The following is a 16,479-nucleotide window of genomic DNA, read 5'->3' as shown; positions in this document are numbered from 1 at the left end:
CTCGTGAGAATGTCAAAACACGGACATCATCATGTGGTCTCAGCTGGGTCACAGAAGTGAAATTGACAGTGGGCAGCACACTAAACACCAGGAAAGAGGGGGGCCACTACCATTACTGAAAAGACAATACTATTATATGAAAGGCTAATCCCTGAGCATCCTTGAAGTCATCCTTGAAGTCAATTTTTTTTAAATTCCATTGAGTTCAATTTTTATTTTATTAGTTTTTTACTCTTTCTATTGTCGCATTGTTTAGAGGTGAACATGTAAGAATGTCCGTGTACTGTGTACAGTACATCACAATGTGTTTCTGTCCATGTGACAAACAACTTTAACTTCAACAATTACCACCATCATATAGGAGTAATCATAGATACCAAAGTTTGTTTTGAAAAATGTAATGAGTGCTTATTTGAAAGTTTATTGGAAGAAATGGCTCTCACAATACTGAAAAACAAATCAAAGAAAGCTCTTCACCAAACATTCATTTAAATTATATGTACAGCAACTCTTGAGAATCATAGCATCAATAAAGAACAGGTAAATGTGTACAGTACAACCTAGACATTTTCTGACTTCAACAATCAGAACTATAAAAATGTTCTACCTTTACCATAAAGACATAAGAACATGTGTTTGTGTTGTGATTTGAATTTCTATTTAGCACCTGGAGCTGCAGCATCTCTCTAGATCTGGCATGTGTCAGCCAGGGAATCGATAGTTGGAGTATGATGGTGCATCTTTGGAGTCACCGCTGGAGGCTGCAGGGAGCAGCAAGAGCCCTGTAGTGACATCTTTTTTGCAGCGATCCATTGCCTCCTTGTACGAGATCTTCTCTTTCGTGATGGGGTCAATCAACTCTTTGGTGTGGGCAGACTTGTCTTGGAGGTTCTTGGCTACTGTGCTGTCGATTATCTTGGTGTTAAGAGCATCTTGGACACTRATGCGACCAGCTTTATGGGGGTTCACCAGCCCCCCAGTCAGGTACTGTGCTTCCATGTACCTCATGGCACTATCCTGAGGTATCCAGCCTTTCTCAGCMGCTTGCCCTACTGCGAGACGCTCCTYGGTCACAGGATCCTCCACTCCAGTGAAGGCCTTCTGAGCATTCAGCAGCAGATGCATGTGACTTTTGTCAATGAGACCCAGCTCAACTGCTTTGTGAACAGAGAACTTGTCCTTTCTGTTGAGGTCGACGATGCCACCCGTGGCTGCCTGWGCCTCCAGGAGCTTCTGGGCTGTGGTTGGGTCAATAAGGTTTCGWGTCAGGGCACTACGTACAGACATACGGCTGTTGGTGGTGGAGTCCAGCACCCCAGAGATTGGGAAGAGCTCWTCACCGCTAGAAATRTTCAGGTTGCTACTGCTGCCGTATCTATTGTTTGTGAGACTTGAGTAGGAAGACCTTAGTGATGATGGCATTGTGCTCAAAGARGATGCCGCAGTGGTCTTTGTCGGTGTCCTTGGTGTTGCGATTGGACCAATGTAAGGCTTTGGTCTGGAATCCCCAGCGACCAGGAGAGCAAATTCTGAGATAGGCATTTTACCCTCCTTGTAGCGGTGCAGATCGGACTGGGTCAAGCGGCCATCCTTTAGAGCATTCCTGACAGAGAACTGCTTTCCACTCTTGCGATCCTGCAGAATCGWGGTCTCCCCATCTGGACCCATTGAGGTGATCTCCTCCCAGTCACATTSTAGCTCCTGAAGKTGGATGTACTKGTTGCGGTCAATCAGRCCCTCTAAGTAGGCATCATATGGTGACATGTMTTTGCCAGTCTCGGGGTCAAGGATGCTGATTCTAGTGGAGAGGTTGGTCTCTMTGGTGTGTGTCTCAGAGTGGTCSTCTTTCTTAAGATTGTTCTGCAGCTCCATAATGTWGRTCTCCTTTTGGTGTATCCGGTCTTTTTCATYCAGGATGTCCTTCTCTAGACGTTGTACCTCAGAATCCATCTTGAAGCCYCTTTGCCTGTTYRTCTGGTTTCTCTCACTCATCAGCTTGGATTGCAGCTGGAACGATATGCTTAAATCATGTTTCTCAGACTCCAAAGTCCTCAGTGTTTTGAGGAGATTTTCCTTCTCTCTCATCAGGGAATCTCTATTGAGGGTGATGCTTGTTTCTTCGTGAGAGGTGCTTGACTTTGTKGTCTGGAGCCGGGTCACTTTGGTATTAAGCCTCTGGATTTCATCTTCTTGATCCCGTCTGGAACTTCTTTCCTGCAACACTAGATCTCTGAGATGGTCYCTCTCAGCCTCCACATTYTGGTCCTTCTCCACCCGAATCACCTCTTTATATACAGTCTTTTCAATGGACTTTTCCTTGCGCAGGATGTCCAACTTGATCTTCAGGTTTCGGATGTCCCTTTCCARSCGWCTGATGTTGGTTTCCTCCATATCCMTGTCTGTGCGTAAGSCACTGGTTAGTTTCTCAAGCTTGGGGTCTCTCTCCACTTTGAGRACTTCCTCAATAATGATCTTCTCCGCAATGGGTTGAGGGGTATTTTCAAGCTCAAGGATGCGAGATTTGATCTGTCTAAGCTCTGTTTCTACTTGGATCTTYTTTTGCCGGTCKTCCATCAGTGCCAAGTTTYTCTCTWTCTCCTCAACCAGGGCTCTCAACTGTCGAACTTCCAATTCCAGTTTYCTACGGGATTTAACCTCTTCATCCAAGTTCTTGTTCAGCTTTTCATACTCCAGGAGTTGTTTTGGATCCTTCTCAAGACGCACCACTTCCTGCATCACAATCTTCTCCTCTGGTTTCTGCCTTTCCACCATGATGTACTTGTTCTGCAGGTCAAAGACAGTTTCCTCCATGTTGCGTCGTTGCTGGATTTCYTCCCTCACATCTCTCCTCAGACGGTCAGCCTCCTTCTCCAGTAGGGGRTCATTTTCGTATTTGACCACCTCTTTGTTAACAAGCTTTGTCTCTAACTTAGACTTTTCGACCTTCCATTCATCTCTCTCTTTGCGCAGGCGGCTCAGCAGATCCAGGGTGCTGTCATATGAGACCCGCAGAAGTGAAACCTGGTCGTTCAACCTCTTAATTTCCCTGATGACCTCTGGGCTCTTCTCCTCTTTAATCACTTCCTGGGTCACTTCCTTGWACTCYGACTTGGGTTTCTGGGAACGCAGAGWTTTAAGATCCACCATAASTGAGTCGATTTCTTTCTCCAGATCAGTGCRGTTTCGATTAGAGTCATGCAGCTCTTTCCTTAGCCTCACCAGCTCCACCTCTGTCTCAGGGTCCACCCTGTAGATCTCATTGATGATCTCCTTGACCTCAAGCTTGGGCCGYACCTTCTCCACTTCACTGTATCGGATCTGGAGGCTGGTGAGTTCCTTCATCAAATCACTGTTSATCTTGTTCTCCTCTTCCAGGCTGGTGTGGATAGTCTTAACCTCRTCAATGAGTTTTGGGTCCTGCTCCACCCTCTTCAGCACCTTGGTAACAATCTTTGGCTGGATTGTGGGAATGATCCTCTCAAGTGTGTTTATTTGGCTCCTAGTGCGGAATATGTCATCATTGAGGGACTTGGATCTTAACCCCTCCTCTGAGATCTCGGTCTGAAAGGTCAGAACTGCTTTCAGCATCTCCGGGTCCTTCTCCAGTCTCACCACCTCCTTTTTCACTACTCTCTCTTTGATAGTTGGTCTCTTCTGTGCCAGAACTGTGATCTCAGTTTTCATGTGGACCGTCTCTGTATCTCTCACCTGGACCTCCTGCTCCAGCTTGCACATCTCCTCTCTCAGCTTGGTGGCCTCCTTGTCAAGCTGGGGGTCCCTCTCAAACTCAGTCAACACCTTGGTYAACAGCCTAGGTTTGACATTTGTCAGCTCAGTCTCCCGGCGGATGATATTCTCATTAACAACCTTTATCTCTGTCTGGGTGCCAGAGTGTTTTATAGTCTCATCTTGGATTCTACTCTTCAGGGACACCAGGTCACCCTCTAGTTTGGGGTCACGGTAGTACTGCACAACTTCCCTCTCCTCCATTCGTTCCACACCTCTACGGCTTTTCAGTGAAATAAACCTCTTTCTGTATGTTGCTAGGTCATTCTCAGCATGGGAGCGCCTGGYGATCTCATCCGCCAGCTCTCTCTTTAGAACRTCTGTTTCCTCCAGGTCTTTCTGCTGGCTCTGSAGCTGCCGCTGCTGTTTCACCACCACCTGGCTCACCTTCTCKTCATTCTGTTCAGAGCAGGTAACAGTGGACAATATAGTTTAACCTATACTAGAGTGGGTTTTTTAAWWAGGAATTACAKAATCCACTGTGTTGATGTTTTASAAAGTAATTGTGTCATACYTGGGCAATTATGTTCTTAGCCAATCCCATCTTGTTGAGAAGCTGATCATTCTCTGCAGACACCTCTGAGTAGAGGTTCAGTAGAGCTCTTTCCTGAAACAGAAACACACCGCCTCTAGTCAGATCATGGATCTTGAATCAATGCCCAAACTTGAATGCAAATTAAGTCAACTATAGGATGAGGATTGTTGCGGTCTCTCAGGTCCACAATACCTTTTTCAGCACAGCGTCAGCCATGGCGGATGTGTGGCGTCTTTTTGCATCTTCATCATCCACATCTTTCAGTGTACCACGGTACTTATCAGATTTGGCCTCATACTCCTATGAGACATGGTGAATATATATTTTCTCTTTTAAGAACAACATTGACCAAAACCCTTCAACTGATATGGACATTTTTAATGGTAGCTCTGATTAGATGTATTTTTTTTAACTCACATTGAGGACATTCTGCAAGTCACGGGATTGTTTCACTGCTAGGCCCACATCATCTGATTTCCTTTTTATGTCCTCCACCACTCTCTGAAACGAAAGCAACCACCCAATAAGAACAAGAGAAATGTACTGCAGAAAACTGACGATGTTCATAACAGGGACAATTGTTGAGATAAAATAACACAAAAATAAACCCACAAACCTTCTGAGAGTTCTGCTTGAAGTTAATTTGAGAAAGTCCATCACTTGGATTGATCGTATTATTWGGCAGGTTGGTCAAAAATAAGTTCAATGATTGGACAGAGCTCTGGAAGCCTTGATTCTTATTGGTTGCCTCTTGCAGCAGAACCGTTCTATAACAATAGATTTTTTTAAAGCATCAGTATATCATAGACCACAGAAGTAACCACAGACACAAGACATATACAACTCTGACATAAAAACTCAGCAAAAAAAAGAGTCAACTGTGTTTATTTTAAGTGTAAATATTTGTATGAACATAACAAGATTCAACAACTGAGACATAAACTGAACAAGTTCCACAGACATGTGACTAACAGAAATTGAATAAGTGGGGGTCAAAATCAAAAGTAACAGTCAGTATCTGGTGTGGCCACCAGCTGCATTAAGTACTGCAGTGCATCTCCTGCTCATGGACTGCACCAGATTTGCCAGTTCTTGCTGTGAGATGTTACCCCACTCTTCCACCAAGGCACCTGCAGGTTCCCGGACATTTCTGGGGGGGGGGGTCCCAGACGTACTCATTGGGATTGAGATCCGCGCTCTTCGCTGGCCATGGCAGAACACTGACATTCCTGTTTGCAGACTCACGCCACAGAAGAGCAGTAAGGTTGGTGGCATTGTCATGCTGGAGGGTCAGTTCAGGATGAGCCTGCAGGAAGGGTACCACATGAGGGAGAGGATGTCTTCCCTGTAACGCACAGCGTTGAGATTGCCTGCAATGACAACAAGCTCAGTCCGATGATGCTGTGACAACCGCCCAGACCATGACGGACCTCACTCCAAATCATCCCGCTCCAGAGTACAGGCCTCAGTGTAAGCTCATTCCTTCGACGATAAACGGATCCGACATCACCCCTGTGAGACAAAACCCGACTCGTCAGTGAAGAGCACTTTTTCCAGTCCTGTCTGGTCCAGCGACGGTGGTTTTGTGCCCATAGGCGACGTTGTTGCCGGTGATGTCGGTGAGGATGCCTTACAACAGGCCTACAAGCCCTCAGTCCAGCCTCTCTCAGCTATTGCGGACAGTCTGAGCACTGATGAGGATTGTGCGTTCTGGTGTAACTCGGGAGTTGTTGTTGCCATCCTGTACCTGTCCCGCGGTGTGATATATTGATGTACCGATCCTGTGCAGGTGTTGTTACACGTGGTCTGCCACTGCGAGGATGATCAGCTGTCTGTCCTGTCTCCTGTAGCTGTCTTAGGCGTCCACAGTACAGACTTGCAATTTATTGCCTGGCCAATCTGCAGTCCTAGTGCCTCCTTGCAGCAATGCTAAGGCATGGGTGCACTTCTTTCTGTTTGGGTGTTTTTTCAGAAGTAGTAGAAGGCCGATTCGTATGTCTGGTGGAACTTCTGGGCTTCATTCTAGTTTGGTGTTTTTTTTCTACGAGATAGTAAGCATGTGACACACGTCTTTTTTAGTGTACCTAATTGAGTCCTATACCACTGTGGCCTTGAATTGCTCCGTCTGTAAGCCTTTGTGTCTTACAGCTGGTTCAACAGGTGGCATGTTCATTAATTGTTTGGTTCTGTGAACAAGCATGGGAAACAGTGTTTAAACCTTTACAATGAGATCTGTGAAGTTATTTGGTTGAATGAATTATTTTAAAGAGACAGGGTCCTGAAAAAGGGACGTTTCTTTTTTGCTGAGTTTAGCTGTGGGACAGATGGGGTTCTCACCTCTCCTGTAGCTGACTGTTGACGTTGGCATAGCGGTTCTTCAGGTGTTTGACCTCTGTCTGCTGGCGGCGGATGTCTGGGCAGTACTCATGGAAGCCCTTCTGCAGGGAGCTGCTCAGCTGCTCTGAGGACTCCAAGTCCCTGCTCAGCTTCAGCATCTCATCCTGCTTTAACGCTACATCCTTGCGCATGTTCTGTTTGTAGGACAAGGGAGAAACACAGGGGACTGATCAAAGAGGATGGATCAATCAAAGCAAAACACTCACTGCAACTTGTAAGAGTCCATCATAATGACATGATGTGTGATGAACTTTAAGTAGTCATATGGCGAAAATACTGTTACCTGAAGCTTCTGGATGCGTGTCTGGAGGATGTTGGGAACATCAGGGATGGCAGCATCTTCAGCCAGCTGCTCCTCAAAGCCAGAGACTGAGTTGTCCACCATATTGATCTGCCTCTCCAGGAACATGGAAGCTGTGGCTCTGGTCAAGATAAAGAAATTAGTGAGTGAGAATAATCTTGAGGAATTGGATGCAAATAAAATGAAAACAAGTAAAAAAAAATAAGAACATATAGTTAACGCAACCTTTACATAGTTTTTTTAAATTTCACATTGTAAACTAAATTATTACTTTTTGTTGTACAGGTCACAGAGGACGTTGGTGTCGTCAAACTTGTTGTTAAGACCACTCAGTTTGAGTGACAGGGCGGAGGTGGTGGGCCCAAGGGGCTTCTGGGCTAGGATGGGATCCATATCTCTCTGGACCGCTGCCTTCTCTGMCTCCAGGTTCCTAACAGTCAGGGTGTCCCTCTGCAGGGCAAAAYACACCATGGATATCACACTCTGGAACCACACTGTCCATTATAATGATGCTATGTAGCAGCCTGCAGTGGTCTGAAATAAAAAACAATCCCTTCACCTCATGCTCCTTCAGCCTGTTGGCCAGGTCACGTGTGGGGTCACTGCGATCCAGAGGGGCCCTCAGCCGGCTCAGGATGTCCTTCTCACTGTKGTCCAGGTTCTTGCTGATCTTGTCCAGCTGGCTGGCCAGCACTGTGGTCTTTGTGTCCACTGGGGCATTAGCCACAGGGGCTGAGGACAAGCAGAGGGCACAGTGAGAAATAAGGGGACAGGAGAGGSCCACACTGAGTCTAGTCCCCTGTATCTACTAGGGTCCCACTGTGAGTTCAAACTAAGTGATTTCTGCTAAAGTTCTTACCAAGTGGAGTGATGTTCCACTCACCTGCTCTCACTGAGCGCACCACCTCCACACCGGGGCTCCTCAGGGAGGCCATCAGAGTAGTTCTCTTTCTCTTCAGGTTAGAAAGCTCTCTGTCCAGACTGGACACACAAACACACAATGTCATTACAGTTCACCTGTGATGGTGGTTAAGTTTTGGGTCATTGTAATAAGGAGAGTCTTTTTTTCTCTCTCTTTACCTTTCCACTTTCTCAAGGGCCTCAGTATCTGGCGGTGGGACCAGGAAGCAGGCTCCAGGCAGGGTTTTGGTCTTCCCAGTGCTGGTCTGGACCTCCCAGTTCTCATCGTCTAAGTTGGACTTTAGCATRAGCTTCTCTGCTTGAGACACTGAGTCCTAAGGGTGGCAGGAGTTTGCATCATTATATTGTGCTACAGCTGTCAATTGACAGGACATTAGCTTGCCCTTTAGCTTCTCAGAACTCTCACAATGCTATTCTATGAAGCTGTTTTCTACCTCTCCATTGGTCCATTCACACAGGGACACCACAGGGGTGGSTTTGGTGGGGCGGAGACGCCGCAGCTTCAGAGGGGCGATGGTGCTGCTGAACTCCCTCAGGGCTACGAGGCGCTGTTCGTTCCTCTCTATCGCTCTCTCATCACCCTGAGGATATGAGATACAGAAGATATTAGAGAACAGATTGAAATAATGCTGTATGTCATAGAAACGACTGAACTTAGATACAAAGAATAAGCCAAATCTCACCTCAAGCTGTAGCAGGATCTCTGGGTTGTTCTTGTTGTYCAGTGATTTGGGGTCCAGATTAGAGTTGAGTCTCTTCATGGACTCAGACAAGGTCTCTACATCCAGCTGGTACTGTAGGTAGGAACACACATAGGAGCAATGTTACATTGAGCCATGASAACGAGCCATAAGAAACGTCMTTTCCCAGGGTTAAGAGATKAMRTACCTTCCTGTAGTTRTCTATGTTGTCAAGGTGTACCTCCTGGCAGATRCACAGGTTTAGGAAGCTCTGCCACTCGTTCTGCAATGCGTCGCTGTGTGCCTGAGACGAACCAAGCATATTGTCCCATGGAAGATCAGAGTAGATGATGWGGTGAGTAACTCATGTGGTGAGTAACTCAATGTCCTATACTTAAGCTATTACAATGGTAAAAGTTAACATYTTGTAGCCATATAAACATACCCGTATTGTGGAGCTGGCAGGGTGCTTCATTTCAACGAGACGATCCCCATCCATCTGTAGCTGGTTGGTCTCACTCTCATGTGTTAGCAGAGTGTTGTTTTTGAACTTCTCGTACTCCATGCGCACCCCTGGGGGGTCCAGCATGYGGTCGCTCCAGTCCTTCCTGAGGAYCCTCTCCTGGTACTCRCTCAGGTAGACCAGCTCCTTACTGCAGCCCTGCATGTAGTCATACAGAGAGGCCAGGTACCTGTGTCTCCACAGGGAGGCCTCCTGCACCACACAGCATGGGGAGAGACAGATCAGTCACACCTGGACTATCTTATAGTCAACGATGGAGAGATAGCACAGGCACAAAGGTTCAAATACAACCACAACAGTGTAGCATTCTGAGCCCCTTTGACATGTCAGAGCCATACTTTAATGCACACACAGATGTATTACATAACTTCTGGACTCACCAAGAGATCTGTGTACTGTCTCTGAATGGTAGACAACTTTGCCTGTGGACAGAAAACAAACCATGAAAATCATTGTTTAGAGTTTCTCCCTAGTTTTGGTGAGATTCAGAATGAAGAAAGCAGCCGAGGGCTTTGTAGTCGTTACCGGAGAGCCAGTGCTGCTGCGGTTCATYTGGGAGCCGTAGGCCTCSATCTCCTGGTGCAGGATGTTATGAGAGGCAATCTGCTTCTCCACATCAGACAGGTTGGGCCCGTACCTCTCTGCACKTATCTGCTTCTATAACACACARCACACAGGTACAGTRAATMCTCTAGAGTYCAGCTGTATGTYTACCTCAACCACATGTCTTGTTAACTTTGTTTGGCTGTTTTCCCCCTGGGGATAATAAAGTTTTGTACCACTACTACTACATTCAGAAAGATATGTTACTCCAAGCAACTAGGAGCTAATACCAAAGGTKTGGTTGCACCAGCAGAAAGCGGTGGTCAACCAAAGTTGTTATATAATGACAGGACAGTACTGTCTACAGTCATACTGGTCTTGAATAGAGTGTTACCAAGGATATGGCAGGCTCACCTGTTTCTCCTCCAGCACCTGAGACCAGTCAATCCTGGGAGTGAGCTCCACCTCCTGCACTGCCTCATACAGGTCCCGGTACATGGTACAGTCCTTAGACCAGCGGTCATGGAGGTTTCTCACACTAAGGAACAGAAAAAAATGAGAAATCAGAGGCATATTGAAAGAGGGAAAGAGAGAACATGAGTGTTCAGAACGTTCTCTGAGAGCCTCTGGAAAAGTATCTCTTTCACAAAACCATTGTTTCATATATTATAAGTGTGTGTGTGTGTGTGTGTGTGTGTGTGTGTGTGTGTGTGTGTGGTGTGTGTGTGTGTGTGTTGTGTGTGTGTGTGTGTGTGTGTGTGTGTGTGTGTGTGTGTGTGTGTGTGTGTGTGTGTGTGTGTGTGTGTTCTTGCTGGAACTCACTCGATCTCTATCTCTCCAGCCTGTGGGTGTGAAAGCTTCTTGGCCCGGTCCACATCCAGGAACAGATCCTTCAGCAGCTCCTCAGCCCCAGCTAGGATCTCTGTATTCTCCTTCTGGTGCAGTAAGGGCCTGTCCTTCTTGTCATTCACTGTGTCCTGGAACAGAAACGGAAAGGCACTCCCCATCATGACACATTTGTGTTGAATTGCACATTGATAAAWTATCTGTGGKKGGATYGAAAAGTTTTTRCTTGATCAAGTGGAATTAAGGGATGCGKATTTCATTAAGTTGGGCATTGTAACGTGTTAGGTAAAGGTGTATGTRTAACTGTGTAATYACATACACAGGCAGTGTGTGGGTAGGGATGGTAGGACCTCTTACCACAGCCATCAGCTCCTCAGAGCGCAGCACATTCTTCTCCACCTGGTCTGCATTGCTCTGCATGCGCRCCACCAGCACRGCCACATCATTACCTTGGCTCCTGGGAAGAGAAAAGACAAACCTCCATTCACATCAGTGTAATTGACACATTGTTGAAACCAGTAGGCCTATCTAAGAGRGCTCAGTAGAGCAACCTGRATGTTCAGGAACCAGATTCCAGGTTTGGTAGAATAATCMAAATGAGAACCAGACTCAGGCAGAACAAAAAGTATTCCTCAGCCTCCCCCATCCAACTTTACAAAGGACTSTCACTCATCTACAYTCYTCTAGCAATCAACACATCTTTAAGTCTGTATGTTCTTGTACTTATTSTTCTGTCATTCCYACTCRTAGTCGCTGTTATGAAAGTCAGCTATTTATTCGTACACACCCTCACATTGATGGATTATTGAGGAGTGTCCTCAGGAATTTACAGWSAATGGGTGACATAGCACATGGAATTCTACTGATGTCCCCATGAATCACTTTGATCAAAGTTAATAGCTGATGAATGCAATTACATTCCAATGGGACAATAAAAYGAATAGTGATAGTGGGGGGATAGATTTACTGTTTCAACATTGTGGTATCTAGTATCTCATACATGCCTTGTTGAAAGTTCTGAGTCATTTAGGCAACTGCTTATCTCTGTTAGTATATGTGGTAAAATGACAAAGTCCACATAGCTGTAGGAGCCATCTAGGTTTGGCAGACACACCCTGTCATACCCTGTCACATCCTAAAGAAGGTTAAAAGGAGTTAGATAATGCATAGCTACCGTACCAAAGCAAACAGCACACACACACATGTCAGGGTGAGTAGGAGTGTGACAGGCAGACACTAAAGGGAAGCCTAAAAGTCACCCTGCTGGTTCTATAAGATAGAGAGCTGCAAMGGATCCAGACTCTACACCCTGTCGCTCCAAGACACCCCCCAGTGTAGGAGTGATGTGGAGGGTGTTCCTGCATGTGGTGAGTGACACAGTGTTCAGTGATGTAAAGGAACTGAAAGATAAKCMTCAGATTATTGATTTATCAAGGCACACTTGAAAGGAACATAGTACATATTTCACAAAAACATAYKATCTATTCATCTYTACSCAACTTTGTATATACACAAATCTGWTAGAACCTGTTTAAGCAACAGAACACACAGTACATACCCTCTTCTCTATATAAACATAAATCCTGAGTCTTCCAGCGATGTACCTAAACACATTCCAAATCTGCTGTCTGTCACTCACTTGTGTGAGATCACACTTCTTCAAACAGTGCTTTTATGTGCTCTGGGCTCTTTGTTACCGGGCCAGGCCACCTTAGTGTAACRTAGTATTATCCATCAGAGCTATTGTTGCTCTGTCTACATAATTAGTCAGARCAGCCATCTATTGAATACTGAGAGCAATGTGGAAGATCAACCTTAATGCCACACCCCATTGCTAAAGGCACACATCAGTGGTTACATACAACACAGTCCAAATACCAATGAGATTACTCTTTTCTCAGTAAAGTAAACACATTGTGACAGTTACTACAGAAATGATTGTCTTGTCTCATCATCAATCGGCGGCATATAAGATATATTTAATGCTTATGTAAGGTAGCCATGAGACGTTACCAATACTAAGTCCTCATAGATCAAATCTGATACTTCATCTAAATCATCTACTGCATTTTCCTGGAAGACTGCAGACTCTCAAAAATACACTATCATTCCAAGTTGGACATAGAAAAGACCAGTCAACAAATGCCCACATGTGCAGTGGACTAGATTCCAGGTCGCCCCTACAGGGAATACAAGCAGGCTGAGATGAAAAAAATAAAATAAATAAGAGACAGAGAAAAGAGAAGGAAAGAGAAGGAAACATGACACATCAAAGTTCAGGCAACGGAGGGAAAACTCACTGGGTCACTTTCACCAGGTCGTACTCCTTCTTCTTGCTGAACATCCTGGGAGGCTGTGTGTCCTGTCAGTCCCAGTGCAATTATCTTACTCCTCACTTCCCTCTCCTCGCTGTACCTCTCTCTCTAGCCGTGTCTCCTCTCTCTAGTTAAAGAGCAGCCACCTGCCTCAGCTCCACCCCAATGAACAGGTGTGTCATCATGAAGGCACTAGACCAGAGGAACAGACCGGGTAAACCTGTTCCTCTCTCTCTCTCTCTCTCTCTCTCTCTCTCACTCTCTCTCTCTYGCTCTCTCGCTCTCTCTCTCTCTCTCTCGCTCTCTCTGTCTCTCTCTCACTTTCTCTCAATTCCTACACACCTGCATTCCTATCTTTTAATGTATTTACTTTGTCTTACCTGGGCATAATCAATAAAGATAGTTTTGTTATAGACATTGTTGAATAGGCACTGCTTTTCTAGATCAAGGGAGTCAACACTAAGAGATACACATTATTATAACAGTGTGATTCCTCATTGGTAGACTTCCAATGGAGAAACACTGGAATGTGGCAGGGCCAGTCACCTGTTAGATTCCAGGGTGCTACTAACTCACATTTACTGACTTCAATCAAACCAATCAAAATTAATTTCCACCTTGAAACATTGGAGATTGAATTATCTAGTAATGACATTAAACCACTGATTAGTTGTCATTACAAACAGGATATCTAGATTCTAGACATATTTGGGATGAAATGCCAGAACACTAAAAGGCTATAGTGTAATGCCAAACAATACACCAAGATCCACTTCGGCCTAAAGTTCACACTACATAAAAACATATCCAACAAGAATCATAATAGTTACTACTACATACACCTTTATTGAAGGTTGGGCACACCACATTCCAACTGTGCTATCCACCCAACAAGCAAACAGAGAAGGACAATAATGTTTAGAGAGTATCAGACTAAGAGGGTGTGATCTGTGGGTATAAAAAATATCACAAAAATATCCAAGGGAAACGTAATAGCTATCTGTAGTAGTGTGACTTAAATGTTGTGTTAGCCCACTACAGAAAGGGTGCAGTGAAACTGGACAAGTTAAAACAAGTCTATCTTACAACAACCTAAGATAATAAACAAAACGTGACATCTTGACAAGCATTTGACATCACCATTGATCCTTTATTTTAGGAAGTCAAAACTGTGCAGACCAAAGTGGGTGGTCGTGCTTGTATTCTGTAGCTTAGCCATAGGGTACAGCATCGGACACTACAGTACAGTAGGCTACAGTTCCCCAGGCTTCTGAGTATCAGTGATTATCAGACACACACCCTGTTCAATTACCCCTCTTAGTATTTATATATATATATATTATTTCCCTTTATTTAACTAGGCAAGTCAGTTAAGAACAAATTATTGTTTTCAATGACGGCCTAGGAACAGTGAACAACTGCCTTGTTCAGGGGCAGAACGACAGATTTTTACCTTGTCAGCTCAGGGAATCGATCTTGCAACCTTTCGGTTACAAGTCCAACACTCTAACCACTAGGCTACCTGCCACACCTAGTATAATGAGTCAAGGTCTCAGAGAGGAATGCAGAGTACCCTTACCGCTGAGGGAAGCGCTGGGGCCTCTGCTGACAGTAGAAAGATAAACATTTATGAGTGTATGTGCATTGTGCCCTCGTAATCAAAAATCTAATCAAATCCAATTGTATTCATCACATGCTTGTAAACAACAGTGAAATGCTTACAGGCCCGTCCCAACAACGCAGAGAGAAAGAAAATAGAGAAATAATCGGAAAATAATAACACGTAATAATACAAGTTATAATAAATACACCATGTGTATACACCATATGCTGCAGTAGTTTATGTGTCGGGGGGCTAGGGTCAGTTTGTTATATCTGGAGTACTTCTCCTGTCTTATCCGGTGTCCTGTGTGAATTTAAGTATGCTCTCTCTAATTCTCTCTTTCTCTCTTTCTTTCTCTCTCTCGGAGGACCTGAGCCCTAGGACCATGCCTCAGGACTACCTGGCATGATGACTCCCTTGCTTGTCCCCAGTCCACCTGGCCGTGCTGCTGCTCCAGTTTCAACTGTTCTGCCTGCGGCTATGGAACCCTGACCTGTTCACCGGACGTGCTACCTGTCCCAGACCTGCTATTTTCAACTCTCTAGAGACAGCAGGAGCGGTAGAGATACTCTTAATGATCGGCTATGAAAAGCCAACTGACATTTACTCCTGAGGTGCTGACTTGCTGCACCCTCGACAACTACTGTGATTATTATTATTTGACCATGCTGGTCATTTATGAACATTTGAACATCTTGGCCATGTTCTGTTATAATCTCCACCCGGCACAGCCAGAAGAGGACTGGCCATCCCTCATAGCCTGGTTCCTCTAGGTTTCTTCCTAGGTTTTGGCCTTTCTAGGGAGTTTTCCTAGCCACCGTGCTTCTACACCTGCATTGCTTGCTGTTTGGGTTTTAGGCTGGGTTTCTGTACAGCACTTTGAGATATCAGCTGATGTAAGAAGGGCTATATAAATACATTTGATTTGATTTGAATTGATGTGCAGGGTACGAGGTAATAACTTGGTTATATACACAGGGTACCAGTACTGAGTTGATGTGCAGGGGTACGAGGTAATAACTTGGTTATATACACAGGGTACCAGTACTGAGAGGATGTGCAGGGTACGAGTATAACTTGGTTATATACACAGGGTACAGTACTGAGAGGATTGCAGGGGTACGAGGTAATAACTTGGTTATATACACAGGGTACCAGTACTGAGTGGATATGCAGGGTACGAGTAATAACTTGCTTATATACACAGGTACCAGTACTGAGAGGATGTGCAGGGTACGAGGTAATAACTTGGTTATATACACAGGGTACCAGTACTGAGTGGATGTGCAGGGGTACGAGGTAATAACTTGGTTATATACACAGGGTACCAGTACTGAGTTGATGTGCAGGGGTACGAGTAATAACTTGGAAATATACACAGGGTACCAGTACTGAGTTGATGTGCAGGGGTACGAGGTAATTGAGGTAGACATGTACACATAACTAGGAATAAAGTGACAAGACAACAGGATAGATAATAAACAGTAGCAGCAGCACATGTAATAAGTAAAAAAAGTTTGTGCAAAAAAGGTCAATGCAGACAGTCCGGGTTAACTATTTAACTAACTGTTTAGCAGTCTTATGGCTTGGGTAGAAGCTGTTCAGGGTCACATTAAGTCAGACTTGGTGCATCGGTACCTCTTGCCATGTGGTAGCAGAGAGAACAGTCTATGACTTTGGTGGCTGGAGTCTTTGACCATTTTTAGGGCCTTCCTCTGACACCGCCTGGTATATAATTACACAAGCATGTGCAATTAATAGAAAAGTGGGAGGTGGGMGTTTATGTCTGAGTTATATTAACGCTACTAACTCATAACGTGATGTCTACGGCTGACTGAAAGCTGTGGTTTAGCATGCTGTTGAGCATCAGGCTTGACGTAGGTATGTCTGGCTCACATCCATAGCGGGTACAGTACTCTACTGACCAACGGCAACATGCCAGTAGAGAAACATGCAAGATACTAAAGATACAAAAAGTGAAGAGTGATGAATGAAGAGGGACCTACAGGTAACTGCCAAAATAAAGGAA

At 45.0% G+C, this 16,479-nt stretch overlaps 1 protein-coding gene across 1 annotated transcript; it reads right to left on the bottom strand.

The window, feature by feature from the left end:
* Positions 1-401: 401 nt before the first annotated feature.
* Positions 402-12,989, bottom strand: LOC111980461 (envoplakin). The gene is made up of 21 exons (XM_024011199.3): positions 12,833-12,989; positions 10,890-10,989; positions 10,509-10,663; positions 10,101-10,224; positions 9,669-9,800; positions 9,524-9,565; positions 9,066-9,335; positions 8,829-8,924; positions 8,624-8,734; positions 8,375-8,521; positions 8,100-8,254; positions 7,903-8,000; positions 7,579-7,751; positions 7,291-7,469; positions 7,002-7,140; positions 6,659-6,852; positions 4,938-5,088; positions 4,739-4,822; positions 4,514-4,621; positions 4,301-4,393; positions 402-4,185 (listed from the first exon to the last, which is right to left on the bottom strand). Exons 1-21 carry the CDS (start codon positions 12,874-12,876, stop codon positions 703-705), a joined length of 6,078 nt encoding a protein of 2,025 aa, XP_023866967.1. The 5' UTR covers positions 12,877-12,989; the 3' UTR covers positions 402-702.
* Between the last annotated feature and the right edge of the window lie 3,490 nt (positions 12,990-16,479).

This window comes from Salvelinus sp. IW2-2015, linkage group LG20, assembly GCF_002910315.2.
Source record: "Salvelinus sp. IW2-2015 linkage group LG20, ASM291031v2, whole genome shotgun sequence".
NCBI classification, from domain to species: domain Eukaryota; kingdom Metazoa; phylum Chordata; class Actinopteri; order Salmoniformes; family Salmonidae; genus Salvelinus; species Salvelinus sp. IW2-2015.
This window is presented reverse-complemented; position numbering and strand designations above follow the sequence as displayed.